Source organism: Ctenopharyngodon idella, chromosome 22, assembly GCF_019924925.1.
Source record: "Ctenopharyngodon idella isolate HZGC_01 chromosome 22, HZGC01, whole genome shotgun sequence".
Taxonomy (NCBI): domain Eukaryota; kingdom Metazoa; phylum Chordata; class Actinopteri; order Cypriniformes; family Xenocyprididae; genus Ctenopharyngodon; species Ctenopharyngodon idella.
Window position 1 is genome coordinate 16801561 of NC_067241.1, and position 27831 is coordinate 16829391.

At 38.7% G+C, this 27831-nt stretch overlaps 1 protein-coding gene and 1 non-coding gene across 3 annotated transcripts; one reads left to right on the forward strand and one right to left on the reverse strand.

The window, feature by feature from the left end:
• Window positions 1-3797: 3797 nt before the first annotated feature.
• On the forward strand, window positions 3798-3869 carry trnaq-uug (transfer RNA glutamine (anticodon UUG)). Its single transcript has one exon. It is a non-coding gene; the product is annotated as a tRNA-Gln (tRNA).
• Window positions 3870-5233: 1364 nt separating this feature from the next.
• On the reverse strand, window positions 5234-27816 carry calcrl2 (calcitonin receptor-like 2). Of its 2 annotated transcripts, XM_051880681.1 has the most exons (14): window positions 27723-27782; window positions 27511-27539; window positions 23222-23322; window positions 21558-21723; window positions 20347-20454; window positions 18710-18822; window positions 18534-18625; window positions 18227-18350; window positions 16541-16700; window positions 11414-11474; window positions 11163-11226; window positions 9945-10163; window positions 8878-8919; window positions 5234-7284 (listed from the first exon to the last, which is right to left on the reverse strand). In XM_051880681.1, exons 3-14 carry the CDS (start codon window positions 23282-23284, stop codon window positions 7012-7014), a joined length of 1485 nt encoding a protein of 494 aa, XP_051736641.1. In that variant the 5' UTR covers window positions 23285-23322; window positions 27511-27539; window positions 27723-27782; the 3' UTR covers window positions 5234-7011. The 2 variants fall into 2 exon arrangements, with proteins under 2 accessions (XP_051736641.1, XP_051736640.1); XM_051880680.1 differs by lacking the exon at window positions 27511-27539 and having other exon boundaries at window positions 27723-27816.
• Window positions 27817-27831: the final 15 nt, after the last annotated feature.

Genomic DNA, 27831 nt, shown 5'->3' on the forward strand with positions numbered 1-27831 from the left:
CAAAAATTTGCTGAAGAATTTATACAAATAGTAATTTACAGTTGTGGTCAGAATCACCCTTGGTAAATATGAAAAAAGAAGGCTGTGAAAATAAATAATAATAATAAATAATAAAATGTAATCTTTGATTGAAGTAAAACTAATGAAAATAGGGGAAATCTCTTTATGAAATAAATATTTTTCATTAATACACATTGGCCACAGTTAATGGCACCTTTTTGCAACCTCCTTTTCCCAAGATTACAGCTCTGGGTCTTCTTCTATAATGCCTGATGAGTTTGGAGATCAGAGACCATCAGGATTTTCCTGTTTGATAATTTTTTTAAGGTTTTCTGACCCAAAGACTCAACTAATCTCTGCAGTTTTTTGGCCACTCAAACTCTCCTCCTCACCGTCGTTAGGACGATATAGACACACGTCCTCTTCTAGGGAGATTCGTCACATCTTTAGTTGATTTGAACTTCTTAAAGGGGTGGTTGATTATGATTTCATATTTTAACTTTAGTTAGTGTGTAATGTTGCTGTTTGAGCATAAACAACATCTGCAAAGTTACATGCAAAGGAGATATTTTCTTTTACAGAAAACGCTTTTTAACAGCTGGTAGGGACTAAAACGAGCTTCTTCCCTGGGTTGGTGACATCACAAACCCTAAAATTTACATAAACCCGCCCCCGAGAACACACAACAAAGGGGGCGGGGCCATGTTGGGCTGCTTTAGAGAAGAGGAAGAGTTGTTGTAGTAGAGTGTTGTTGACATGCTGTCATTTTACGCCGGACTGCTTCACAAACGAGGGTCAATTCAACACAAAAGATTAACATGACGGCACATGCTAGTGGATGAGTTGAATCAACTCCACAGCAACTACATAAATTTATCCACTAAACATTCAGAAACGTCCTAAAAGTTGTAACTTCTTCCTGAGTCTCTCCATCAGTGTCGACTCCGGTTTGAACAATGTAAGGCTGAACACCGTTACTGACAATCCTCATTTTGGCTGCGTGAGATTCTCCAGCTTTGTTGTTGTTGAGCGACCGAAGCGCGAGCTGTTAAAGCTCCGCCCTCTTCTGGAAAGGGGGCGGGGAGCAGCAGCTCATTTGCATTTAAAGGGACACACACAAAAACGGCGTGTTTTTGCTCACATCCAAATAGGGGCAAATTTGACAAGCTATAATAAATGATCTGTGGGGGATTTTGAGCTGAAACTTCACAGACACATTCTGGAGACACCAGAGACTTATATTACATCTTGTGAAAAGGGCATTATAGGTCCCCTTTAATTACTACCCTGATGGTGGAAATGGGAATTTGGGGAATTTAAGGGAATTTGGCCTTTGTGTTTCCTTATATTTATACTCATGTGAAACGGAAAGTCATGACTGGACAATTTCATGCTCATGATCACCCTGGTGTGCTAAAAACGAGATATTTTACTCTTAAGAATTTCTAGGGGGTACCAATAATTGTGGCCAACATGTTTTAGGGAAAAACATTTTATAATGTGATTTATTAGTTTTACTTCAATGAGAGGTTAGATTTTTGTGATTTTTTTTTTAATGAAAGATCAAAAAAATAAACAATGCAGATTTATTTTTCACAGCCTTCCTCAATCATATTTACCAAGAGTGCCAATCATTTTCTCCATGACTGTAAAAAACAAAAAACAAGACAAAAGAGGTTATAGACCTAAATTAAAAACATATGTATTTGAAATGCCTATAAAATTTGTTTTACAGTTTTAACAAGCTAACAAACTGTGTGATGCATATTTGTCAGTGAAACAGGTCGAATTTCTATAATAGTATTAATAAACTGAATGTTTTAAATACACAATAACCCGCTTTATTTATTTATAATCGATAAATCCAATTTGTTTCAATCTTATACATTTCAACTAATTGTATTATGCTTGTTCCACAACTGAATAAATTTAATTGAACAGGTTTATGCTGATTTGAAGGAATTTTAATAAATGCATTTTGAACATACAATAATTTAAATCAAATCAAATCGATGCAAAGTGCCAGTGCAGAAATCTGACCTGTTTCATGGATGTATGACTGACAAATATGAATGTTATATGCAATTCAATTACATAAATCATAATCTTTTTCTCTTTTTTTTTAGCATATACCGTTTAAATAGACCTTAGTCAGGGAAGTCATATTCATTTTTACGGGAATGAAAAACGAGGGACAGACTTCCGGTCTTCATGGCACACACTGTATGGTCTAATATCACATTCAATTTTCAAAACTCACAACTTTCATAACTGTTTTATAGAGTATTTGTCTAATGAAAGTTTAGCTGAACAATTGCCGTGTTGAACAAACTGAACTTGTAGGTTACCTCACATCGTTTCATTCCTGTCACAATAATATTTTAACGGTCAATTCATAATGTTCTTTACTCAAAATGTCACTAACTTAAAATCAAATTAGGCATGATTTGATTAAATAAAAGTCATTAATTTAATTCGTCGTGAAGAAAGATGTCTCTCACCTCAAAAACTGCTCTCTTTGCGCGCGCGCTGGCGCGAAGGTGTTTGCGCATGCGTCTTGTGCGCCCGTTCAAACCGTTTCTTTTTCAATTAAAATAAAAGGTTTCGTGATCGGAGCGCGTATTAAAAATTATTTTAGTAAACTATGCTTTAATAACTGATCTCGGAGTAGTTTTATAACTTTGTAGACATAATGACACATTTAAAAAATAAAAAGGAAGAGTTGAAGTCTCTGACTAACCAAACTCTCCATAAAACAAACAAAACAAGCCCTACAATTTATTAAAATAACACATATTATAGAGACCATGATGCTTTAATAGATTACTTTCAATAAAACATTTGTAATTGTTTGTAAAAGGTGTTTTTATGCATATTTGGACTGAGTTTTCGAAGCATTTACACAGTTTTGACCAGCAGGGGTCACCAGCATGTGGTGTTTCAAGTCCTTCGAAACAGTAAACCATTTTGCCAAGCTTCAATTGATTAAACGTTTCGAAAAGCTTCGTTTCTCCCATCACTATCTGAGTTAGTAGGTAAAAAGGTTGCAGATCATTCAGTATAAGATGAATGAATCAAAGTTCCTGATTTCAGCTCGAGTTTCTGATTGATTTTCTGGTCTATTCTCCAATCTTGTGGTGATAATAACAGATCTGGATCCATAGTTTCTACAGGATGAAATTGTGACAGAATTTTCATTTTAGGGTGAACTATCGCTTTAAGAAACCTTTATTTTTAAGAGTGTAGAACGTGAATTCTGTTCTGTTCTATTCTGATGCTTCTGCTGCCTGTCCATTGATTAAATAATTAAACATCTCCTCACGGTCGTTTACACCCTTCAAGCATGTCTTTTCACCTCAGATGAAGCAGGCGTTTGAGGTGAATTATGTTGGGATCACAGTTTATGAATAATATAATGAAGAAAGAAACATGTGCTGAAGGTGATGAAGCTCTTGGGTTTTAAACTTGAATATGACAAGCTTGAGTTTGAGAACTGATTGCAGGAATCACAATTCTTCTAATGCAAACTTCGGCTAACGTTATAAACTTTATAATTATGTATAGGCTAATGTGTTTATCTGAAAATGATGAGAAAATAACACACACTTCGTGTTGGTCAGCAAGCTTTTAATGATGCCAAGTCGTAATCTGATTAATAGGCTATATTTGCCGAAAAAGCTGCTGAAATGTGTCTTTAAGTTCTGTAAGTTAAATATATTAAATGTAAACTTTTTGAAAAGGTTTTTTTTTATTATTGTAAATGTTCACAGGTCGGTTATTTCTCCTTTTGCCGCGCCGGTCCCATGGTGTAATGGTTAGCACTCTGGACTTTGAATCCAGCGATCCGAGTTCAAATCTCGGTGGGACCTCGTCCTTTTCAGATGAATCAAAGAATTAGAAAGAAAGAAGATATAACAACTTTGGAGTGTTTTAAAGAACTGGCCAGAACCAAAAGGTTGTATGTTGAAATCATACTTCTCCCACATTTGAAAATGAACTCCACTGTCCTTGATCAAGAAGGGAGATTGTCTCTTTAATGAAAGCACATATGCTGTCATATGGTAAAACGTTAACTGTGTGGGCGACTCGTTATGCACGTTATATCATAAAGACCAAGGTTATATCATTGAAAAAAAATGAAGAGAAGCATGAATGTCCTTCATGGATTGTTCATGAACGTTTACATTTACACATACGACTTACAATAAGAGCAAACTCAGAGCCAAAAATATTCGCAGTAGTTTATTCGCAGTGCCAGAAAGGAAACGAGCAAAGGAAAAATGCAGAGAAGAAGGAAACAAACAGGATTTTTGTGTGTAAGTGTATCCCTTTGACTCCAGGAAAGCAGTGTGACTCATTCTTCATTCATATGAACAATACATTTTCGTACATGACTCAGTTTCCAAAACGCTTTTCAAATAAATAAATGAAAAGTTTGCATCTATTTATGTACAAGGATCCGTGTGTCTTCCTCAGGAGCTTTAAAGGTCGGGTAGGCGATTTCAGAGAGGCAAGCTAAGTTTGAAAGCATTAGATCCCACCCTCCCTTCAGAGCGCCTCTAAAGCCACGCCTCCTTCAAAACACATCAACGAGTCTGTAAAGCGTCATGAGGGACAGTGTTAAATTACCTCATGTCTCAAAGCACATAACATTACAATAATAATGAATGTAAACAAATTACAGAGCTCTTATTTGTACCACCTGACTGCTGCGGAATAATTTCGGAGTTGATAGTGTTTACATCCGAGCCTGAGGATGTGAACAATGTTCTGGGAAGGTTGCAAAAATGTAATGTGTCCAAATGATTATCCCTAAGAAAATAAGTGTTGCATGCTAAAATATTTGTAAGACAGGAAATGGAAGTTTAAGTTGAGCACAGAAGTCAGAGTAAGGTGGCAGTTAAGGCCCATATAGATAATAAAGTTCCGTTTATTATACACTCGCTGCGGTTTTGTCATTTGCTGCTTTAAATGTTTGAGCTCTTTAAAGAAGGATGGATTCTGATTGGCTGTCAATGTTTTTTTTAATCGTTCATCAGCTGGAAAAAAAAATCAGTATGAATGTGATTCCAATGATATTGTTCCTCCGTGTCCTTATTGTCATAATTGTGGTGTTTAATCTCTGCTATTCTTTTACATTTAGAGCATACAAGCCCACACAGTCATACACTAATTATTAAAAAAAAAAAAAAATGAATGTTATAGATTCCCCCATATACAGGCCTACAACAGCTAATGCAAGTACTTTTATTGAGTTTCACCGCGTCTGTTACACAAATAGTGATAATATTAACAAGTCAAATGGAATGTTTTTTATTTGCGTTTTCCAAGAACCACAAAAAGCAAATGTGACATCTTAAGAGCTTTGACAATAATAAAAACTCAAAGGGCTCATGAAGCAGATACATTCGGTGAAAACAAGTGCTTATATAACAGCTTATTTACAACATTTTGTTCTCCGCGTTCCTCTTCGCCTCGCGCACAGTCAGCGTGTTCGGCGCATGCGCACTATCCTAGAGATAATCACATCCAAATCGAGGATCCCTAAAAATACAGTGGAACAGTTTGCTGTAGTATCAGATGATAATACCAATAAGTCCACTAGGCAGTGCAGTGCTCTAATGACAAAAATTAGGTCACGCACACAGTCCACGTGACGGAGGGGAACGCGGACAAGCAAACTATTCGGTGCGTTTTAATATGCATTGGCTTTTCCATATTAACACATGCACATTCCTTCCATTTAGATCGAAATATAAATCTGTGAACAGTTTATACTGAATAAAGGCATGTTCACACCAAGAACGGTAACTTAACTATATTTGCGTCCACACCAACGAACGATAACGGTCTGTTTATTCTAAGCTCACGCGCTGCGGTTTTGCTTTTCTTGTTGCATTTACACGGCTTTAACCAGCAGATGTCCTCAGCATGCTATGTTTCGAGTAAATAGCTAGAGTAGCGATCTAATCTAACAGTGAATTTAGCTGACAAAGTTAATATAGTGGAATAAAAACAACGTCGTCTTTTTCACTGCAACTTCAAAGGAAGCAAGACAATGTTGTCGAAACTAGCGCTGGATACCTGAGGTAATTTTATTTTAACACTGTTTGCTATCCTGACATAATGACCTTATCATTAATATTTCTCACCATTTATTCCGAGGGTATGACCGATTGTTTTCCATATATCCATTTTCTTTAAAGTATCCCTGAAAAGGGGGTTTGACTTGTCAAACAGTCGTGGCTTTTTCTGGACCTCGGCGATTAACTTCTCTGCAATGACGTCCGCCATTTTAAATGCGCGAACCCTTACATTAGAACGGATTCTGATTGGCTGTCAGTGTTTTATCGTTTAACAGCTGGGAAAAAATCGTTCCGATAGTGATCCCAACGATATCGTTTGGACAGTGCTATTCTTTTATATTTAGAACGATTTTTAGAACTATATCTTTATATTTATAGTTATCGCTCTTAGTGTGAATGGGCCTTAAATCTCACTAAAAGCAACTTTACAGTCAGACTTATGTGTTTAAATGTACAAATACAACGTGTTTAAAATTACAAATAAAACACCAATAAATGTATTAATCCATAACAAACACGAAAAACTCTTTCACTGGTGGTCATACGTCATATCACAGAAGTACCTGTGATGTTGTGTTGGTGATATTAGTGCATATCCAGCTAACAGGGAACGTTCTCATAACTTATTTGGCAAGGTTCTTTCAAAGTTATGAACAAATGTTCTTCCAGTAACGTTAATGGAACGTTCATTCAAAGGTTTTTGGTCTTTAATAATGTTAGCACAGAGAACATTCAAAACTAACGTTCAAATAATGTTTGCAAAACAATGAAGTGGAACGTTCCCTTAACGTTCGCATAACCAAGAAAAAACATTTTTAAAACTGGACGTTTTGAAAGTTCAGATGACATTCAGAAATAACGTTTTCATAAACTTGTGTGTGTTTTGTTTCAGAAAATCCGAATGGGATCTTCAGCTGGATGATGTTCATATTTCAGACGACTCGAGCACTTCGGCGATCTCGGGTTCTTCGCTGGAGCAGTGTTTGCCGTTGCTCTGGCCGTTCATCGCGAGTGTGGTGTCGCCGGTTTTCCCGTCGCCCGTGTTGGACAGGCTGTGGTCGAGGCTGATGGTGACGCGGCTGGTCTCGGTGACGGAGGAGTTGGTGTGGTAGTTACAGTGAGAGTCTGTGGTCACCAGGCGCCCCTGCATCCACTGACCGCGATCCTGCGCAAACTTACGCCGCAGCGCTGACTGCACCTGCGGGACGGGAAGATACGTCAAATAGTTCGTTTGTGATGCACTTTTCTTTCTTTCTTTTTTCAGAATGTTTCACTGTTTTCTGCACAGTATGTACTGCATATCATCGAAGCCCATTTCCACACAATATCCAGCAACATAAGAAAAAAAAATGCTTTGGTGAATCATAATTATGACATACTTAGTTAGCCATAGCTACCAGATAAAAAGTCAAAATTATGACATACTAAGTCAATTATAAGATGAAAAGTCAGCAGTCATAATTACGACAACCTAAGTTGACATACCAAGTCATAATTATGACTTAAAAAGTCAATTATGAGATTAAAAAGTCAAAATCATGATATAAAAAGCCAGAGTAATGACAAAAAGTCAAACTCATAATATGGAAAGTCATAATTTCGATTTTTTAATCATAAATATGAATCAGTATGTCATAATGTCGACTTTAATGTCATAATTTTGACTTTTTATCTCTCAATTTCATCTTTTTTACTGTCATAGTTTTGACTTTATCTCATAATTTAGACTTAAATCTCTTGAGATTAAAGTAAATTATGAGATAAAGTCAAAACTATTATTAGTTTTGACATAATTTTGATTAGCTCATAATTTTGGCTTTTAATTTCATAATTTTGACTTTTTAATCTCATAATTTTGACTTTTTATTCTCATAATTAAGACTTTTTAATGTTATAATTTTGACTTATCTCATAATTTGATCTTTTGTAACCTCACAATTTCAACTTTTTAATCTCATAATTTTAAATTTTTATCTCATAATTTTGAATTTTTATCTCGTACTGTAATTTTGTTTTTTGACATAGTATGTCATAATTAAGACTTTGTTATAACTTTGATTTATCTCATAATTTGATTTTTTGTAATCTCATATTTTTGACTTATCTCATAATCTGTACTTATCTCATAATGTAATTTTATTTCATTTTTATCTCATAATTATGACTTAGTATGTCATAATTTTGATTTACCAAAGCATGATTTTTTTTTTCTTATGTGAAAATGGGCTTCTATAGGCATACTGCATACTAATTTTTATTTTAAATGGCATATGAAAACAAGAAATGATTTATACACTAATTTCACACTAATACTAGACGTTGGCACATGAAATCATTACATTACATGTTTAATTTAGCATTAAGCATCCAGTTACTGTCTTGGAACTGAAAATGTGGAGGAAGAAATGGTTATTGTGCATTCTGAATCCAATTATGTGTAGAGATGTCTAAAAGTTTTTGGTATTCTGATCAAATAATTACAAGGAAAAAGTGAAAAATCAGAGTTGATATTTAAGTTTATACGTCAAGCTGGAAGTGGAAGGTCAAGTCAAGCACATCACACACAGATCCATGCAGGACTGCACGCTTTCTCTAATGGTGTGTGTTCATCTGGGTTAGTGCATGCATGCAGAACATTCGCTCTGTTTACATACTGCATACTTTCTTTTATAGTAGATAGCTCTACAAACCTCAGGAGTTCATGTTCCTCTAAAGCGCTTTAATAAAGATTAATGCGGTTAATTAATGAGGTTTTCTTAATGAGGTTTAAGGTTTAAACAGGAAGTCATACCTCTCCATTACAGAAGCAGAAGATCACGGCCACCAGGAGACCCTGCAGAGAGACACAAAAACACACAGGGTTATTATTGTTACTAAAACGAAAACCATTAGAAACAGTTTAGTTACTTGAAATAAAATAAACCTAAACCTTAGTTGTTGGACCGAAATCTGTATCACGGTATTTTTTAAGATTCTGCTGGTTTCACAGTATATTTTTTTCTTTTCTTGACTGACCCTTTATGCAAGTTTTATATAAGTGGCATATTTTACTGTCAGGAGTACAGAGAATATAGAAACATTGTATGGTCAAATACAAATTTACTTTCAAAAATGGAGGTGATCAAATAATTTAGTTAACCTTTTAAAATGTAATCAAATGAAAATGTAATAATTCATTAAAACATGTTTGAAAACCTATATAAAAATATTGTTTTAATAAATTATATTATCATTATTTTTTCTTTAAGTACATTCTAAGTACTTAAAGTAATAATAATAATAATAATAATAATTAAATACATTTAAATACATTCTACTGTGCAATAGTAATATATTTCTTCAATAATTTCTTCAGGTTAGACCAAACTTTTATTTTGGCGGGTTGTAATGAAGACCTTTGAGTTTCTGTGTTTTAATAAACTGTATTATTATGATTATTATTATTATTATTATTATTACTTGAAGTACACCCTACTACTGTTTAATAGTAATATATTTTTGTTATAATCTCCTCAAGTTAAACCAAACTTTTACTTTGGCGGGTTGTAATGAAGACCTTTGAGTTCCTGTGTGTATAAGATATGGCGAACATGCAAATTTCAGATTCAATAGCATCCATAATACTAACATAACACTGCTGTACAGCCATACAAGTCTCAAAGAAATTTATATGTTTAATAATACACTCTAAATAAAATAAAAGCACTTTTTGTGCTGGTGATATTAAAAAATGCAGTCGAAAGTGCTGAAGAAGGCATTTCATTAAATTAGTTAATAAAATGCTGATGCTGACATCCTTGTGGGGTCATTTTACAGATCTTACTGTAATGCTAATAATATATTTGATTGATTCTCTACCTGGAAATGCACAAAGATGTTCATGAATAGCTCGTAGATGGCCCGAGAGATGCGTCCGCTGGGCTCCAGCGGCATCAGGATGAACTGGGCTCCCAGCAGAGGAACCAGGATGATGGTGGCGCGAACCGCTTTCATGTACACGCTGCTCTCGGTCTGGTGGGTGACCCTCAGTTTGGTGATCAACACCCGCACGATGTTGAGGAGGAAAAACAGGTTCACCTGAGAGACAACTGCGGTCAGTTTACACAGATGGAGGGATTCACTGCAGAAAAATTAGGTTCTTCCTCAGTACTTTTGTCCTGTTTTCCATTAGGTCCTATTTACTAAAAAATGTTGCTAGTATGATTTAACATGTTTGCTTGCATGATTTATCATGTTGCTTGCATGTTTTATCATGTTGCTAGCTTGTTTTAGCATTTTGCTAGAACAATTTTACATGATTTAACATGTAGCATGGTTGCTAGCATGATTTAACATGTTGTTAGCATGTTTTAGCATTTTTGCTAGCATGATTAGCTTGTAGCAAGCATGATTTAACACGTTAACATGAATTAGCATGTAGTTAGCATGATTTAACATGTTAGCATGTTGCTAACATGATTTAACACATTGCTAGCATGTTTTAAACATGTTGCTAGCATGTTTTAGCATTTCGCTAGCATGATTAGCATGCTGCTAGCATGTTGCTTAGCTTAAAAACTATATCTTATTGTATTAAAGCTTTTTTCAAAACTGTGCTGGTGAGAACTAACAAAGGAAAATCTGTTCACTCTGAGGCCATATTTGCAGCTGTTTCAGGCGTCCAAAACCAAGTCCTATCTAAAATGTGATCCAAAATTACATTTAAATAACATATTTTAAATCAGCAACAAAATCTGACATGAACTGTCCCAATAAATGTTGTTTCTTATGCTCAAATAGTTCTAATGACTGGCAACCGGAGTTTCTAACAGCAGCTGCAGTGACGCAATGACTTTACCAATCAGTGATTGGCTCTTTTATTTAGAAGGCGGGACTTATTCCGCCATATTGCGCGTTGCGGTTTCTCCCATTCATAAGTAATATGAGTGCACTCTTTATGAGTGCAGTAATTTTGCTTCCCAAGTAAATGTATCTTGATTTCAGGATGTTTAGATATTTGCAAACAAGACAAAAATACACAGGAAGAACATCATTTTTTTGCAGTGTGGATGAGAAGATGAAGTTGATGAAGCTCACCACCAGAACGACTTGTATCGGGCCGTGTGTGATGTACAGCAGGCTTGTGTTCATGGTCCAACACCTGTCAAACACACAGTGCCGCTGCGATTAAATATTTAAACATACAGGTTTAGAGCAACCTGAGGGTGAGAAAATGATGACAGAATTTTTATTTTTGGGTGAACTATCCTTTTATATGTTGCTAGGCATTTTGGGATTAAAAATGGATTTTTTTCAGTTTAATTTCAAGTGTGAAATCTCAGGTTTACCTGTCATCATGGAAGAGCAGACGCGCCACAGCCTGCGTTACAGCAGGGATCACTGGGAAACCTGTAGGAATAACTCACTACGTCACTGTTTTGTGTGTGTGCGTGTATATATATATATATATATATATGTGTGTGTGTGTGTGTGTGTGTGTCACAATGTGTGTGTGTTCTAGGACGTTTATTTTGAAGTGTATTTTCTTTTTACACAAGATAACAATGGGCTAACAAGTGACAGGTGTGGATAATTAATCACTATGGGAACAAACACGGGTAAGTAAGGAAACGTCTCAAGTTATGACTATAACCATAGTTCCCTGAGAAGGGAACAAGACGCTGCGTTCAGGACGCTTTGGGAACGCCTCAGTGTGATTGCGTCTGATGCACGTGTGTCAACTAGCCAATGCCGAGAATGAACGTCACAGGCAGGTGACGTCACGACCAGGAAAGGATAAAAGCACATCCGGAAAGATCGGTCTTTAGCTTAAATAGCTGAAGCAAATCGGTCACAGGGAGGCAGGGAGTATGGCAAAGCGACGCAGCGTCTCGTTCCCTTCTCAGGGAACTATGGTTATAGTCATAACCTGAAATGTTCCCTTTCGAGGGAACTCGCGCTGCATCCAGACGCTTTGGGAACAATATACCAAAACGCCATACTTCCAAAATGCCTGTCCGTGTGAAACTGTGGCACACTAAGACAAGAGCACTGATGAGCCTGGAGCTGCGTCCAGATCAGGATATAATATCTCACAAATGTGAGTGGCGAGGACCAGCCCGTCGCATCACAGGCCTCCTTGAGGGAAACCCCCAACAACAAGGCCTTGGAGGCCACCATACTCCTAGTAGAGTGAGCTCTGACAGACAGTGGATACTGCTGACCAGAGACCTCATAAGCAAGTGATATAGCCTCGACTATCCACTTAGTAATCGTTTGTTTGGACGCAGGGGGACCCCTATTATGCGGTCCAAAACAAACAAATAGTTGATCTGAAGTTCTCCAGCTCCAGAGGGCAGCTCTGTGGACACAGGTGTCCAGTGCTCGCACTGGACACACAAGATTCAACTTTTCCTGGTCTGGATCTGGGAACAGAGGAGGACAGAAAGCTTGCAGCACTATAAGTCATGGAATATTGGTCAGAACCTTAGGTATATAGTCCGGTTTAGGATAAAGGAACGCTTTGACCATCCCTGGTGCAAACTCAAGGCACGTAGGGGATACAGATAGGGCCTGAAGGTCTCCTACTCTTTTCAGGGAGGAAATGGCAAGGAGGAAAACAGTCTTCAACATCAGAAATTTTCTAAGACAGAATCAAGCGGCTCAAATGGAGCTGCAGAAAAACCTTCCAACACAATGGCCAAATCTCAAGCAGGAACCCTAGTGCGTGTTGCAGGCCTCAGCCTCAAGGTGCCACGAAGGAAACAATACATCAAAGGGTCCTTCCCCACAGTTGTACCATCCACAGGGACCATCCACAGGGAACATGGTATACAGAAAAAGCTGATACCTATAGACCTTTAGGGTGGACGAGGATAGCCCTGATGAAAAGCGATCTTGCAAGAACTCTAGTACTGTACCAATTGGGCAGTTAACTGGATCTAGCTGTCGCACATCACACCAAGAAGTGAAAAGTTTCCACTTCAGGGCATATAGTTTCCTTGTGGAAGGAGCTCTGGAGTGAAGAATGGTCTCCACAACCTCAGTTGAGAGACCAGATTCTAAGAGTTGGGCCCCCTCAGAGGCCAAACCCACAAGTTCCACACTTCTGGGCGGGGGTGAAATATCACGCCCTCCGCCTGAGATAGAAGGTCCCTCCTGATCGGAATCTCTGAGGGAGAGCCATCGAGGAGAGACAAGGTCCGAGAACCATATCCGACTTGACCAGTAAGGCGCTACTAGCGGTAGACTTATCCCTTCCCGGCGAATTTTCTCCAGAACTCCTGGGAGCAGAACAACTGGGGGAAAAGCGTACACACGTAGCCTCGGCCATGTTTGTAACCTGCCATCCAGTCCAAGAGGAGCTGGATGCGTGAGAGAACCACAGTGGACAGTGCGTCGTATCCTGAGAAGTAAAAAGATCCACTTCCACTTGGCCATAAATCTCCCATATGAGCTTCACCGCCTCAGGGTGAAGTCCCCATTCCCTTGCCCTCAGCCCCTGTCTCGACAGGATGTCTGCTCCTATATTCTGGGTCCCTGGAATACAGATTGCTCTCAAGGAGAGCATCTTCCCCAGGGACCACAGGAGGATCTGGTGCGCCAGTTTGCATAGTGAGCGCAAACGCAGACCCCCCTGTAGATTTGTATAAGAGAACATCGATGTGTTGTTTGTCCAGACAAGCACATGATGACCTCTCAGGTCTGGGAGGAAGCACTTCAACACAGACCACCATCATCTCCAGGCAATTCATGTGCCACGAAAGATGATGACTCCTCCACAGCCATTGAGCTGAGCGGCCTTCCATTACCGCTCCCCAGCCTGTGAGAGAAGCGTCTATCATGAGAGTAACTCGATGACATTGAGCTCCTAACACAGGGCCCTGGGACAGGAACCAACTTTTCTTCCAAATAACCAAGGCGTGGAGACACCGCCATGTGATCTTGATCATACGAAGTGGGTTCCCCCTCTGGGGAAAACCCTTTGGTCCTTAGCCACCACTGTAAGGGTCTCATGTACAGCAGGCCAAAATGTATCACGTTGGACGCAGCTGCCATCAGACCCAACAGTTTTAGAAAACTGTTTTACAGTGAGTGACTGGCCTAGTTTTATCTCCTGTGTGACTCAAAAGGTTGCAGCAATACGAGTGGGCGACAGAACGGCCCACAGCGTCACTGAATCCCATACCACGCCCAGGAAGGTGGTTCTCTGTAATGGAGAAAGCACACTCTTCTTGGCGTTCAGCCTCAACCCCAATTTTTTCATATGAGCGAGAACGACATCTCGATGTCGAACCGACCATCTGTTCCAACTGTGCTAAAATTAGCCAGTCATCTAATTAGTTCAGAATGCGTATGCCCTGCAGCCTGAGCGGGGCTAGAGCTGCATCTACGCATTTCATGAACGTGTGGGGTGATAGAGCTAGACCGAATGGAAGAACCTAATATTGGTTTGCTTCGCCCCCGAAAGCAAACCTGAGGAACTTCCTGTGCTGTGGAAGGATGGAGACATAGAAGTATGCATCCTTTAGAACTATCGTGACAAACCAGTCCTCGGATCTGGTTTAGCATCAACATTTTGAACCTGAGTCTCCTGACTAAATGATTCAAATGATGAAGATCTAATATAGGATGCAACCCTCCATCCTCCTTTGGAACAAAATAGTAGCGGCCATAAAAACCCTGACTCTCTGCTGGGAGGAGGAACCCGTTTTATAGCTCCTTTCGCTAAAGAGTTTACTTCCTGTTCCATTACCAGAGCCTGCCTGGGATGGTCTAATGTGAAGAGCACCCCACTGTATAGAGGTGGATGAGAACCGAACTGGATTCTGTACCCTTTCTCAATACTCTGCAGGACCCATTGAGATATGTTTGGCAGAAGCCTCAACTCTGCCAGAAAATCCACAAAGGGTATACTTAGAGCAGCAACTTCGGTGACCTGAAACACAATGGCAGGAAATGACTGATTTGACCACTTATCAACCCTCCTCAGAGGGTGCGAGCCTGACGCAGCAGAGTCATGAGCTCGCTGGAAACCGCTGCGCCCTGAAGCACCAGGGGTGGCGGGGATGGCAGAATGGTCCCCTGAGGGCAACGAAGTGGCACGGGCACCGTATACTGTACACCGCTCCACCCTGCAGGGGGCTGCCCTCAGAAGCCTGACACCACTGGCGTCAGGATCTACATGAAAGGCTGAACTAATACATGAACTAATACACAACTAATAAACGCGAGATCGGAGCCAATAGAATCTTTATTGCAGTTTGCAGACCCGTAATCTACGTGTCGCCTTGCCAAACGTGAGATCCAAGCCATAGATTCTTTAATGCTTAAGACTTTATTCCCTCGAGAAAAAAAGCCAAGAGGAGCAGAGCTAAAAGTCTTGATAGTGCATCACATCGGGAAATTTATGAATGAACACTGTCAGATCCCAATACAAGAGCTGACGAGCATGCTCTGCTCTCAAACAAACAACACGTGAATCGCATGCATCCCCACTCGTAATAGTAGCGAGGGCAGGGAAGCACCCACAATTCAAGTTGCTATTTGCTCGCCAATAAACTCCTGTCTAGAATATAAAATGCTTGAGGACAAACAACAATAAATAGACAGAGACAGTTTTCACACAGAACGCTTTGCTGAGGCACAAAAGCTAAAGACCGGTCTTTCCGGATGTGCTTTTATCCTTTCCAGGTCATGACGTCACCCGCCCGTGATGTTCGCTCTCGCCATTGGCTAGTTGACACACATGCATCAGACGAAATCACGCTGAGGCGTTCCCAAAGCGTCCTGGACGCAGCGCGAGTTCCCTCGAAAGGGAACAAATGAGCGTTCAAGTCCTCCTGGGAAGTTAGTATTTATGAGTTGCCATTGTTGTGTTTACGACGTCAGGTGCATTCAAGTCACTTTCATTGAAGCAAGATGGCGGTGTACCTTCTCTTAATTAACTACACAAAAATACAGCAGGTTTTTTGAACTGTACTTCTTGAAAATAAAGAACAAGGAATGTGCATCAGGTGTGTTTTGCTTCTTAATGTTTTTAAATAAATTTATGAAGCCACTGTAAACTTTATCGTTACATATTATGTTGTTATATTACAATGCGATTATACTTTGTGCAGGGAATTAGCTCATTTTGTTGTAAATAAAAAGCCTGTCAGTGTCACTGCTAAATACGTATAAACATTGTGGTATTCCGCCACGTTTCTCACTGACACGGCCCCAACTCGTAAAGATCGGGTCTTCCCACTCGTATTTACGACTTTGTGGTGGCGTCATGTGCGTTCAACTCGTAAATACGACCTTTTCAACATGACTTGAATGCACCAAAAGGCAAACAGGAACAAACTACAGGAAGTGGAACAGTAGAAACAGAAAAGACACTTCAAAATAAAAGTCCTAGAACAGTAAACACAGGGGAAATTATGACTAATATATATATTCGTGTTAACTCAGGGCTCATGTTCAGTACGTACCCCAGCCGAGGATGTAGTACCAGCCCAGCTGCTGCTCGCCCACAAACACGGCCACAATGATAAGGGTGTGCAGGTAGATCCCCTCGCACAACATCCAGAAATAATTGGTGCATGTGGTGTAGTACGTGAGACTCGTTAGGATCTTACAGCCGATCTGAGACTGAACACACAAGATCAACAAGTGCTGATTGTGTTTTGATGCCAAAGGAACCGTAAATGTGCCAATACCCTTGTGAGGGGCCTCTTCCTAAAATATAAAGTTTAAAGTTTCGCCAAATAAAGGAAGCTATCTATTGATCTATTGATCCGTCATGCGGCGAAGTCAGCATAACCGCATATAGTCACATAACAGCTATAGAAACAACACCAGAAAAACAACACAGGAAACATACACAAGATAACAAGGGCTTGAACAAGGAACAGGTGTGGGTAATGAGTTGCTATGGAGACTAACAATGGTAACTATGGAAACAAACAAGGCAGTAATGGAAAGCATGATTTCCCCCCCCAAATGGTTCAGCGTAAATCCCCGCCCTGCAACCAATTTCATTAGTTGAGGTTACAGTGACTGGTAGGTTTAGGGACAAGGGTTGGGTGTAGGCAATCGTTACTATAATTGACATGGCCAATGAAATGTTTAGAATCGGCTCCAGGGCGGGATTTCTGCTGAACTGGTTTGGGGAAAAAAAAATCACGCTAATGGAAACAAATAAAACAGGAACTAATCACAGGAAGTCAAACAGCAGGAACAAAAGGAACTAAAATAAACTTCAAAATAAGAGTCCTTAAACAAGACAGGAATTGTGACACTATCTATCTGTCTATATATATATATATATATATTCATGCATAAAAGTCATTTATAATGTTTAAGGGAAAATAGTTTGAGGTTGTAAAGGCAGCTAAATGAAATAATTGAAATAAATAGTCAATTATTTCTACACACACAAAGAATTTGTCATGGTGACTGATTATAAAATTTAATAATTTATGTTTTTTTAAAAATATTTATAGTGTCACTGTACAATATACTGTTGTGGTTTGTGATCATATGGGCACCAGCTGCTGCAGTAAATGTGGTCTGAATTTGACATAGACCTTTTATGTTTAACCGTTTTAAATGGCCATTGCCCGCCATGCACAGTTGCTCTGAAGCCACCGGGGTGGCGGTGCCACCGGGCTTGGGCCCGTCATTGCTGCTTGCAGCTATATTTACAAATTGTATTCATATTTTAAGTACGCACATAAACTTTGACAGCCTAAATTATATTTGTAATGTTTTTCCTCTCAAATTGTTACAATTATTATAAAATATTATATTATATGGGCTATATTTACTTTTCCATTAAACTAAAAGCTTATTTGTGATACATACAGTAGTGGCAGAGAGGATATATGTTTTTAATGACCCTACAAGTTCCATTAAATGATCAAAATATGAGGCAAATATGTTATACTACAGTTACAGGTTTTATTTTACTATGCAAAAGAAATGTAAGGAAAAGGAAAAAGCATAATTGATTATTAATATTTCGTTGGTTCTCTCTTGTGACAGCCTGGCCAAAAATTATGCCGCACAATTTGGCATGTTTCATTGCGTTATCATCACAAATAAAACTATCGACTCCAAGCACAACTACGCAATATGATTACAAATTCTTATACATGTGAGGCATGTGCACTTACAGAGTCTGTTCTGGTCTGCTCCTCGCCGATGACGAAGTAGAAATAGCTGATGGTGACGAACGAGTTCAGGATGAAGGATGTGAACATGTTTTTATGAAGAGTGATTCGCTGACAGCTCAAACACCTGCAAAAAACACATTCATCCATGCCTTTTAGCTGATATATTAAGGCGTGGCTCCATTAAGGCTTATCAGTAAACGTCCACTGTTATGACTGGCTAACGTCATCGCATAGGAAACAGTATTAATGCCCATATATTTTTGCTATCTGGTTATGAGTGTTGTTTGTGTTTGTTTTTCCAACGTACTTGAAGTAGGAGAAGATGCATATGGAAATAAGGAGCGATATGATGGAGAGGACGTGTCCCACTATAGTCAGATAGTAAAGCACATACGTAAGCTGCAGGAGAAACCAGAGACACAGATATTATAGAGACAGACAGAATTATGAAATAATGATTTAATATTCAAACTAAAGCTTAACCTTGAGTTTCTGCTTAGTGTACGCCGAACACAGAGTGTAATTGGACCACAGTCGGTTGCTTTCCGGGTGACGAAACCAATGACCGTCCGAGCCACACACTTTGGTCACTTTTTCTGAATGAACAAAAGGCAAAATGTGAAAGGCGTGTGTTTGTGTGCCTGTAGTTGTGGCCAGTGTTGGGGTAAGTTACGTAATCAGATTACCTTTTTTAAATAATGCATTGCTTTTAAATTTACAAGAAAATATCTGAGTTACTTTTTCAAATAAGTAACGCAAGGTTTTTTGTTATTGAAAAACACAAGCATGTCCAGCTCAGGTGGGAAAAAGTAACACAAAAGTAAAGTACCACATTACTTTTCATAAAAAGTAACGCAATTAGTTACTTTTTTAGGGAGTAACGCAATATTGTAATGCATTACTTTTCATAAAAAGTAACTAAGTAACACAATTAGTTACTTTTTTAGGGAGTAACACAATATTATAACATTACTTTTCATAAAAACTAACACAAATAGTTACTTTTTTAGGGAATGCAATATTGTAACATTACTTTTCATTAAAACTAACTAACACAATTAGTTACTTTTTTTAGAGAGTAACGCAATATTGTAACGCATTACTTTTCATAAAAACTAACGCAATTAGTTACTTTTTTAGGGGGTAACGCAATATTGTAACACATTACTTTTCAAAAAAACTAAGTAACACAATTAGTTACTTTTTTGGGGAGTAACGCAATATTGTAACGCATTACTTTTCATAAAAAGTAACGCAATTAGTTACTTTTTTAGGGAGTAACGCAAAAGTAAAGTAACACAGTACTTTTCATAAAAAGTAACTAAGTAACGCAATTAGTTACTTTTTTAGGGAGTAACGCAATATTGTAACGCATTACTTTTAAAAGTAACTTTCCCCAACACTGTTTGTGCCGTCATTTCCAACACAATGAAACTTTATCTTTATAATTAAAACTGCCTTAAAAAGCCTTTACATTTGAAATCTTTTTAATTACAATATAGTTTTGCTCTTAAACACAGTATGTTTGATTGAATTAAAAAGAAGAAAGAAACTCCATATCAGCAAAGAACTTAAGAGATGTGTAAAAAAGAAAAAATGAATATTTTTATTGTGTCACTTAAAATCGAGCTGTAGTTTGTAGTGGAAAAATTGTATAATATACAGCCTTTTTTAAATTCAAAATCCTGAAACTTTCTAGGTTTAAATGACAAAAAAATAAAGAAATAAAAATCCCAGACTTTCAGCATGGTCTCAGACTTTTGGAACTTTTAGAATATATGTTGTTATTGGTATTTATAATAAATTATGGAATAACATACACTACCGTTTAAAAGTTGGGGGTATTTATGAATATTTTTTAAAAAAGAGATTAATAGTCTTATTCATCAAGGATGCATTAAATCGATCAAAAGTGACAGTAAAGACATTTATAATTTTACTTAAGACTAACTAAAGGCAGCAAAAAAGTTTCATATATTAAAAACCATTAAAAACCGACCCCAAACGTTTGAACAGTAGTGTACATATGATGTGGTATTGGTAATTATGACTTTTTCAAGTTATTTGTGCCATAAAGAGGCGCGTTTGCATTATTGTGAGTGGAGAGACCATCAGCTCACCAGTTGAATCAAAATCGTGGAAGTAGTTGGGGCAGAGCTGGACAGCGGTGCCAGGGGCGGAGTCTCCCCAGCAGAGCCACCCGTCCCATGTGCGATTACAGTACGGGCCTGCAGGGGGAGACACGCACATACACACACTTTATAGAAGAACTTACACAAACAGACATTCATGCTAGAGCTAAAAGCTTCTTTTTGAACTCAAATTTGAACATTTTTTTTTTATTTAGCCAGCAATGTAAAGTTATTTTATCATTAAAACTACATAAATTTGACTTGTTTTCAGATAATAAATCTTGAATTAAGTTTGTGGCCAGTATTAGTATTATTTACCACTACACTATATATTTTAATTTAGCTTTTATTGTTATATTTTCAGTTTAAATTTTAGTTTAAGTTTTAGTAATTTTGTAATGTGCTTAATATTTGTTATATACATATATATATATATATATATATATATATATATATATATGTATAAGCGAAGAGACACTGAAACAGAAGCACTTGAATGTAAAGCGCGAGAGTGAGTGTTTCCTTTTAACTCTCCTGTGTTCAGCCATAGGAAACAAACTCAGACAAAATCACTTCCTCTCTTTCATCCTCTTACTGCAGTGGATTCTGGGAGTTTTACCTCCTCCACACCAGCAAGAGCTACAAGCCATGAAGAGACAGTAATTCAATAAGAGAAACACAATTACACACTAATTTCTATTTATGTTCATTAAACCATTATCAACTTCCTCAAAGTCCCTCTATAAGTTTGAACGATCATGACAGGAATCCATTATCGTTTCAGCTGGAGCTCAACATGCAGGAACATTAGCACCAAACATTAACATTATCTAAAGATTTGACTTTAAAATGATTCTAGAATGTTGTTAGTGTGTTGCTATGCAGTTGCCAGGGTATTCTGAGTGGTTTCTAGTGTGTTGCTATGCAGTTGCTTGGGTGTTCTGGGTGGTTGCTAGGGCCACTCACCAAATCCTTGCACCTTCTAGGCAAGTTTTGCACAGTTAAAGGACCTTAATCTTTAGTTCTTCAGAAATGTTTTAAAGATTATTATTGCTCTGTCATATTATTCTCACCTTTTATTCACTGATTCCTTAATTTTAACGTTTTTAATTATTTGTCTTTTATTACTGTCCTTAATTTATGCATGTGTTTTTCAGCTCAACACTAAGCGGAGTATCGGAGTAGAAAGCGTCTCTCACCCGGATCGCTGCGTGGAGGCTCATACATTATTTTGAGGTAACACTCAAACTGGGCGGAGAGGATCTGCTCACGGGTCACCTTCAGATCAGAAGAGGATGCTGGGATATCGGTCACCTCCTCTGCTGACATCCCCGCCGCTATGAACACATCCTCGCAGAGACACACCTGTGCTCATATTCAACCATTTCGTTAAGAGGAATATTAGACGTAATACTTCACAATAAGGTTTCATTTGTTAACATTAGCTCTACAGCATTTATTAATCTTAATTTCAACATTTACACATACATTTTTTAAATCAAATGTTAATGGAATGTAAACTAACATGAACAAACAAAAAAAGTACAATTTTAAGTTAACAAACATTAACAAAGATTAATGTGGAATTTAAATTATATGTGGATGATGTGAAATGTTGAAAACAATGACTTTTTAACAATAACTGACACTGTAGTGATAAAATAATTTTCTTTGTTAAGTAATTTATTGTATTTTTTATTAGAGATGCACCGATGCTACATTTCTGCACCAAGTGATATCTGCTGATACTAATAGTTTGATTTTCTTGAAGAAAAACTTTCCTGGGGTAAATGTAATGTTAAGTGACATACTGTTCACAAGCTGTTTTCTCTTCCCGCGGTCGAAACACTGATTGATCGATTACATGAGACATGATTCATTTTAGAAAATTTTGTTCTGTATCAGTCGGTGCCGATAGCCTCGTGGGCAGCACCGACATACAGCGCCACTGTGCTTCAGACGACCCAAGTTCGAGTCCCGGTTTGCAGACCTTTCCCAATCCAGTTCCCTGCTCTCTTTCCCACTTCGCTTACTGTCCTATCATAATAAAGGCAAAAATAAATCTTTAAAGTTGTACTGCATCAGTCGGCAGCGATAGCCTCGTGGGCAGCACCAACATACAGCGCCATTGCGCTTCAGGTGACTCAAGTTCGAGTCCTGGCTTGTAGACCTTTCCCGATCCCGTCCCCCTTCTGGCTTACTGTCCTATCATCATAAAGCCAAAAATGCCAAAAAAATCTTTAAAGTTGTACTGAATCTTTCAACATTCCTTCTGATGTTCATGCATGTTTATTTGATGCGACAACTAGTAGTAAAGAGGAAGAAAATACTTGCGCTACAGCGATCTGTCACGTCACGTTTAAGAGCATTTATTGTTTTAATTTTGTGATAAAATGGACAAAATTTGAAAGCTGAGACTTTGTTTCTTATCAGAAGTATCAAAGCACAAAGCTCTTTGCGATTATTGGATGGGAGGTGCTACAAATATCAAACACAGCCTGATTTAATTTAACTGTTAATGCATTATTGTCGCGTTAACTTTGATAGCCCTAAATTCAACACAAAAGATTTTCTTCACACACAGTATGAGTCACAGTCTGACATGTTTTCCACCCCCTTTTGATTGACAGGATATAATCGTCCCTGATCATTGGCTGTTCTTAAATAATTGGCCGATGGCCGATAGTGAAAATGACTGCTTTTATCGGCCGATACCAATTATTGGCCGATATATCGGTGCATCTCTAATTATTTAAATTGTCTTGTTTTGGATTTCATAACAATATTTAATAAAATAGAACTGAAAAAACCAACAGATGAATAAATGCTGTAGAAATATATTGCTCAATGTTAGTTCACGCACCTCGGTGTCCAGCAGCAGAATGACCAGCAGCAGGAGTGACGGGTTTCTTGTCATGACGCACATCTGCCACTAAGACAGGGGGTGCTAGAGAGCATCTGTGTCTGGTTTGAAAGACAAATATTTGCATTTTAGAACTTAATATTGCTTCTTTGGTGCTGCGAACATAAAACAACAATAAATAATATTTGTGTTTTGAGAAAACAGTATTTTTTTTTTTTTGGCTCCAGACCAGTCAATGCTTTAATAAGGTCTGTTGAACACTGAGTGAAACTCCGCATGTATCTTCACTGGGATGTTCATGAGAACACACTTGTTTATTTTCAGAGAGGATGTCGCCCACAGTCTATAAACACAGAGGTCGAAGCCCTTCGGCCGCAGCTTTACAGGACAGACCGTTAAATTCAGCTTCCACAACACCATCAACCCAATATATATATATATATATATATCACACATCTCTGCGGTGGCATAACATATTTATAAATCAACTTCATTCATATCTTTAACCCACCTGACTAAACTTCTTTCTCAGTCTTAACAATCACGTCACTGTTTCTCCAGTTTTATTGTGTTTGCAGTGAAAGAAAGGAAACACATGGGGTTGGATTATTAACTGTTTTTCTGTAATAATCGTGCATCAAACTACTAGATGAATCAAACTATGGGATAAAATGATGTGTGTACAGTCAGTGCGTGTGTGTTATTTGGGCTCTGGGGAAGCATTTTATTTCCTGTTGAGAGTTTCTGCAGCATCTCACGGGGCAGAAATGAGTGCTGTCTCTCTCTGTGTGTGTGTGTGTGTGTGTGTGTGTTTGTGTGTTTGTAAAGATCGTGCAGTCAGTCTTTCCCATGAGCTCTCTATGTAGATCTAGAGTTTAAGGTCAAAGGTCACGATCACGAGAGGCTTTGCTGACATGAGAACCATCCGCAGGATCTTTAATTACAGCAGTAAACCACGAGTTCCTGTGATTTTAAAATCACTGTCATGAATTATTGCTTTTATTAACGCAACAATATAAATAATCATTTAAATATAACTAAAAGAAGTCTCTTCTGCTCACCAAGGCTGCATTAATTTGATTAAAGACACAGTAAAATTGTGAAATATTATCATTATCAATTGTGAAATTATTAATCAATGATCTAAGCTGAATATTCAGCATCATTACTCCAGTCTTGTTCAAGGAGAAGGATATTTCTGTTTTGAGGGGCAGCAGGAAGCAGAAATAGAAGAGAGGCCTTATTTCCTGTGCTGTCTGTGAGTTTCCGTCCTGCTCGACCAGTAACATTAGGATAAAAATAAGCCATTGTTGCACCTGCACAAAACCGACAGAAACACCTCACCGTCCACTTCAGCCGAACTGTGTGTTCGCTCAGTACCAAACAGGAATCCAGAGGAAGTTTCCAGAAAATAGGAACATATTGTTCACGTCATACTGCCAAGATGCTGCCAAAATGTGATCAAACGCAATCATGAGAAACTCTGGCAATCATCTTCATTCTCTGACAGAACCGAACGGAAAACTGAACAGAAACAGCTGATCATGTGCACATCATCTACATTTATATGTGTGCTGACGTCCTTTTCTACTGAAATATAATTAGCTTTCTTATATTCCTATTGCTGAGTCCAAAAATAACAGTGTATGACTGGAGGAGAGCCAGAAAACTACAACCAGACCACTGAGAGAGGGTAGACAACACACACACACACACACACACACACTAACTGTCCTTCATTACCTGAGATGTAAACTATTTAAACTATTTCTACATAAAACAAACTAGATTTGAAGTTTATGTAGAAAAGGTTAATGGTGTTTTTCTGTGCAAAACTCACTGCTGTCACTGCTGGGTACCTATGGTGTTGCCAGGGTGTTCTGGGTGGTTGCTAGGGTGTTGCGATGGTGTTCTGGATGGCTGTTGGCATTGTCAAGATGTTGTGGATGGTTGACAGGGTGGTGCTAGGGCATACTGTGTGACTGTCAGGGTGTTCTGGGTGGTTGCTAGGGCGTTACCAGGGTGTTCTGGGTGGTTGCTAGGACATAGTCACGGTGTTCTGGGTGGTTGCTATGGTGTTGCCATGGTGTTCTGGGTAGCTGTTGGCATTGTCAAGATGTTGTGGATGGTTGACAGGGTGGTGCCAGGGCATGTGTGATTATCAGGGTGTTCTGGGTGGTTGCTAGGGCGTTGCCAGGGTGTTCTGGGTGGTTGCTAGGTTGCAGTAGAAAATGTCAATGGTGTTCTGTTGAAAACTCACTATCACTTATGGATGGTTGAAAGAGGATTGGCAGGGTGTTCTGGATGGTTGCTAGGGCATTTTACCAGGGTGTTCTGGGTCGTTACTAGTGCGTTGCCAGGGTGTTTTGGCTGGTTGCTAGAATGTTCAGGGTGGTTGCTAGGGCGTTGTCAGGGTGTTTGACGTGGTTGCTAGTGTACACTTGGTGGTAGCTAGGGCATTGTCAGGGTGATCTACATGGTTGTTAGAGTGTTGTCAGGGTGTTTTGAGTGGCTTTAGGCACATTGCCAAGGTGTTCTTGGTGGTTGCTAGGGAATTTACAGGGTGTTCTGGGTGGTTGCTATGGCATTTTGCCAGGGTGTTCTGGCTGGTTGCTAGAGTGTTCTTGGTGGTTGCAAGGGCATTGTCAGGGTGGTCTAGGTGGTTGTTAGAGTGTTGTCAGGGTGTTTTGAGTGGCTATAGGCATATTGCCAAGGTGTTCTGGGTGGTTGCTAGGCTGTTTCCAGGGTGTTCTGGGTGGTTGTTAGAGCATTATCAGGGTGTTCTGAGTGGTTGCTAGGGCATTGCCAGGGTGTTCTAGGTGGTTGCTAGGGTTTTTTCCCAGGGTGTTCTGGTTGGTTGCTAGGGCATTATCAGGGTGTTGTGGGTGGTTACTAGTGCATTACCAGGGTGTTCTGGATGGTTGCTAGGGCATTATCAGGGTGTTGTGGGTGGTTACTAGTGCATTACCAGGGTGTTCTGGATGGTTGCTAGGGCATAGTCAGGGTGTTTTGGGTGGTTGCCAAGGCATAAGTGGTTGTCAAAGTGTTGTTTTGAGTGGCTATAAGTGCATTTCCAAGGTGTTCTGGGTGGTTGCTAGGGAGTTGCCAGGTATGGTATTATTTACTGGTCAAGTAGATTCTGTCTAGTGCCTAGATTGCACTGGTCATCCCTCCTGATTCTCTATGGCTTTGGCTATGGGACGGTGATCTGTTGAGCCAAATGAGAAACCTCGACCTGTTCAGACGGTGAAATCTCCCTATATGGAGATCAGCAGCCGAGGAAAAACATCTGGAATACCCAAAATACAGCGCAAATCTAAACCGGACAGGGGTTCTGTTCCAAACCATTCTATTTATAATCATAACACACATTAATTAAACTTTGAATTTTCAGAAAAATGGTTAGAATTAAAATGCATTTTCAACATTTGTCATTTTCACTGAGCTTGTTGCAGTGCATTATGGGATTACTTTGCTATGTGAAGCAATGTGTAATACTGCCTTCAAATTTGGCCGAAAGGCGGCGGCGTAATCAGAAACATGCCTGTGATGACTTAAAATGATTTCTATTTAGTAGATTGTGGAACAGAGCCACAGTATCAAGATAAAACTTTATGCAAGACCAGAATTACACAAAAAAACACCTCAGAAACCACACTACTTCTGACAGCGAGTCTCACCTCTTCAGAAAATACAAAAATCTAGTTGGTTACAATAAAGCCACAAACTAGACACACAGAAAGAGTTCAGCTGGAGGCGATGGTGTAAAACACACGAGCAGAACACAGACCCTATTAATACACCAAACAGCTGCCTGGCAGGGCAACATGTCCCAGTAGTACAGGGCGGGCACAGCGCCCTACGACACCTGTGACGCCTCTTTAGTGCCCTTGAAAGTGGACATGGGTGAGAAGTTCACTACAGACCCCTCAACACATACACAGCCAGACCGAACACTGGATTTCAGCCCAATTACAGCAGCATATCACGGCCATAAACGATTTTTAATTGTATAATTATTATTTTGTAGACTGCAAGTATATAACTACACTTTTGCATTTGTCACAAAATCTGCTGTATTTCTGGTCTGAAAGAGCTTCTGATTCTGCATTTTAAACATATTTCCTTCATTCTTTCATACTGTGATACAGTGATGATATCAGATGGTAAAACATCATAGTGAATGATTATATATTCATATACCATGATATGTAAATGGCCAAAAAACAATTAATACAGAAATGCAGATGTATCATATATATATAATAAACTTTTACGTAAAAACTGACCTTTTATGTAAAATCATTACCATGTCGTTCTGTAGCAATTACAAAAACACATTCATCACGTTAATATTAGAGTTAAGTCAAATCACATTTCATAACTGATTCCAAAAGTTACTACGTTTACAATCCAACACTATTAAAGACTCCAATCAAGAACATATAGAGAAAATAGCATAATAAGTATAAAGCAATGAAAGCAGTGAGAGTTTTCGTACCGTTCTGGTGTGTGAGGCTCGTCGGGGTTCGTGTGTGTATGTGTGTGTGTGTGTTTGGTCCTCATGAGCGTCTGATGATCTGCGGGTCTCTGAGGCGGTCCATCTCCAC

Bases quoted from the DNA above. Each gene is read 5' to 3' on its own strand.
- calcrl2 (XM_051880680.1), bottom strand. From the start codon at position 23,284: ATGTGCGTCATGACAAGAAACCCGTCACTCCTGCTGCTGGTCATTCTG. The intron at 21,724-23,221 runs GTGCGTGAACTA...ATATGAGCACAG, and splicing joins TTCTGCTGCTGGACACCGAG to GTGTGTCTCTGCGAGGATGT. The intron at 18,351-18,533 runs GTACGTTGGAAA...TGTTTTTTGCAG, and splicing joins TGCATCTTCTCCTACTTCAA to GTGTTTGAGCTGTCAGCGAA.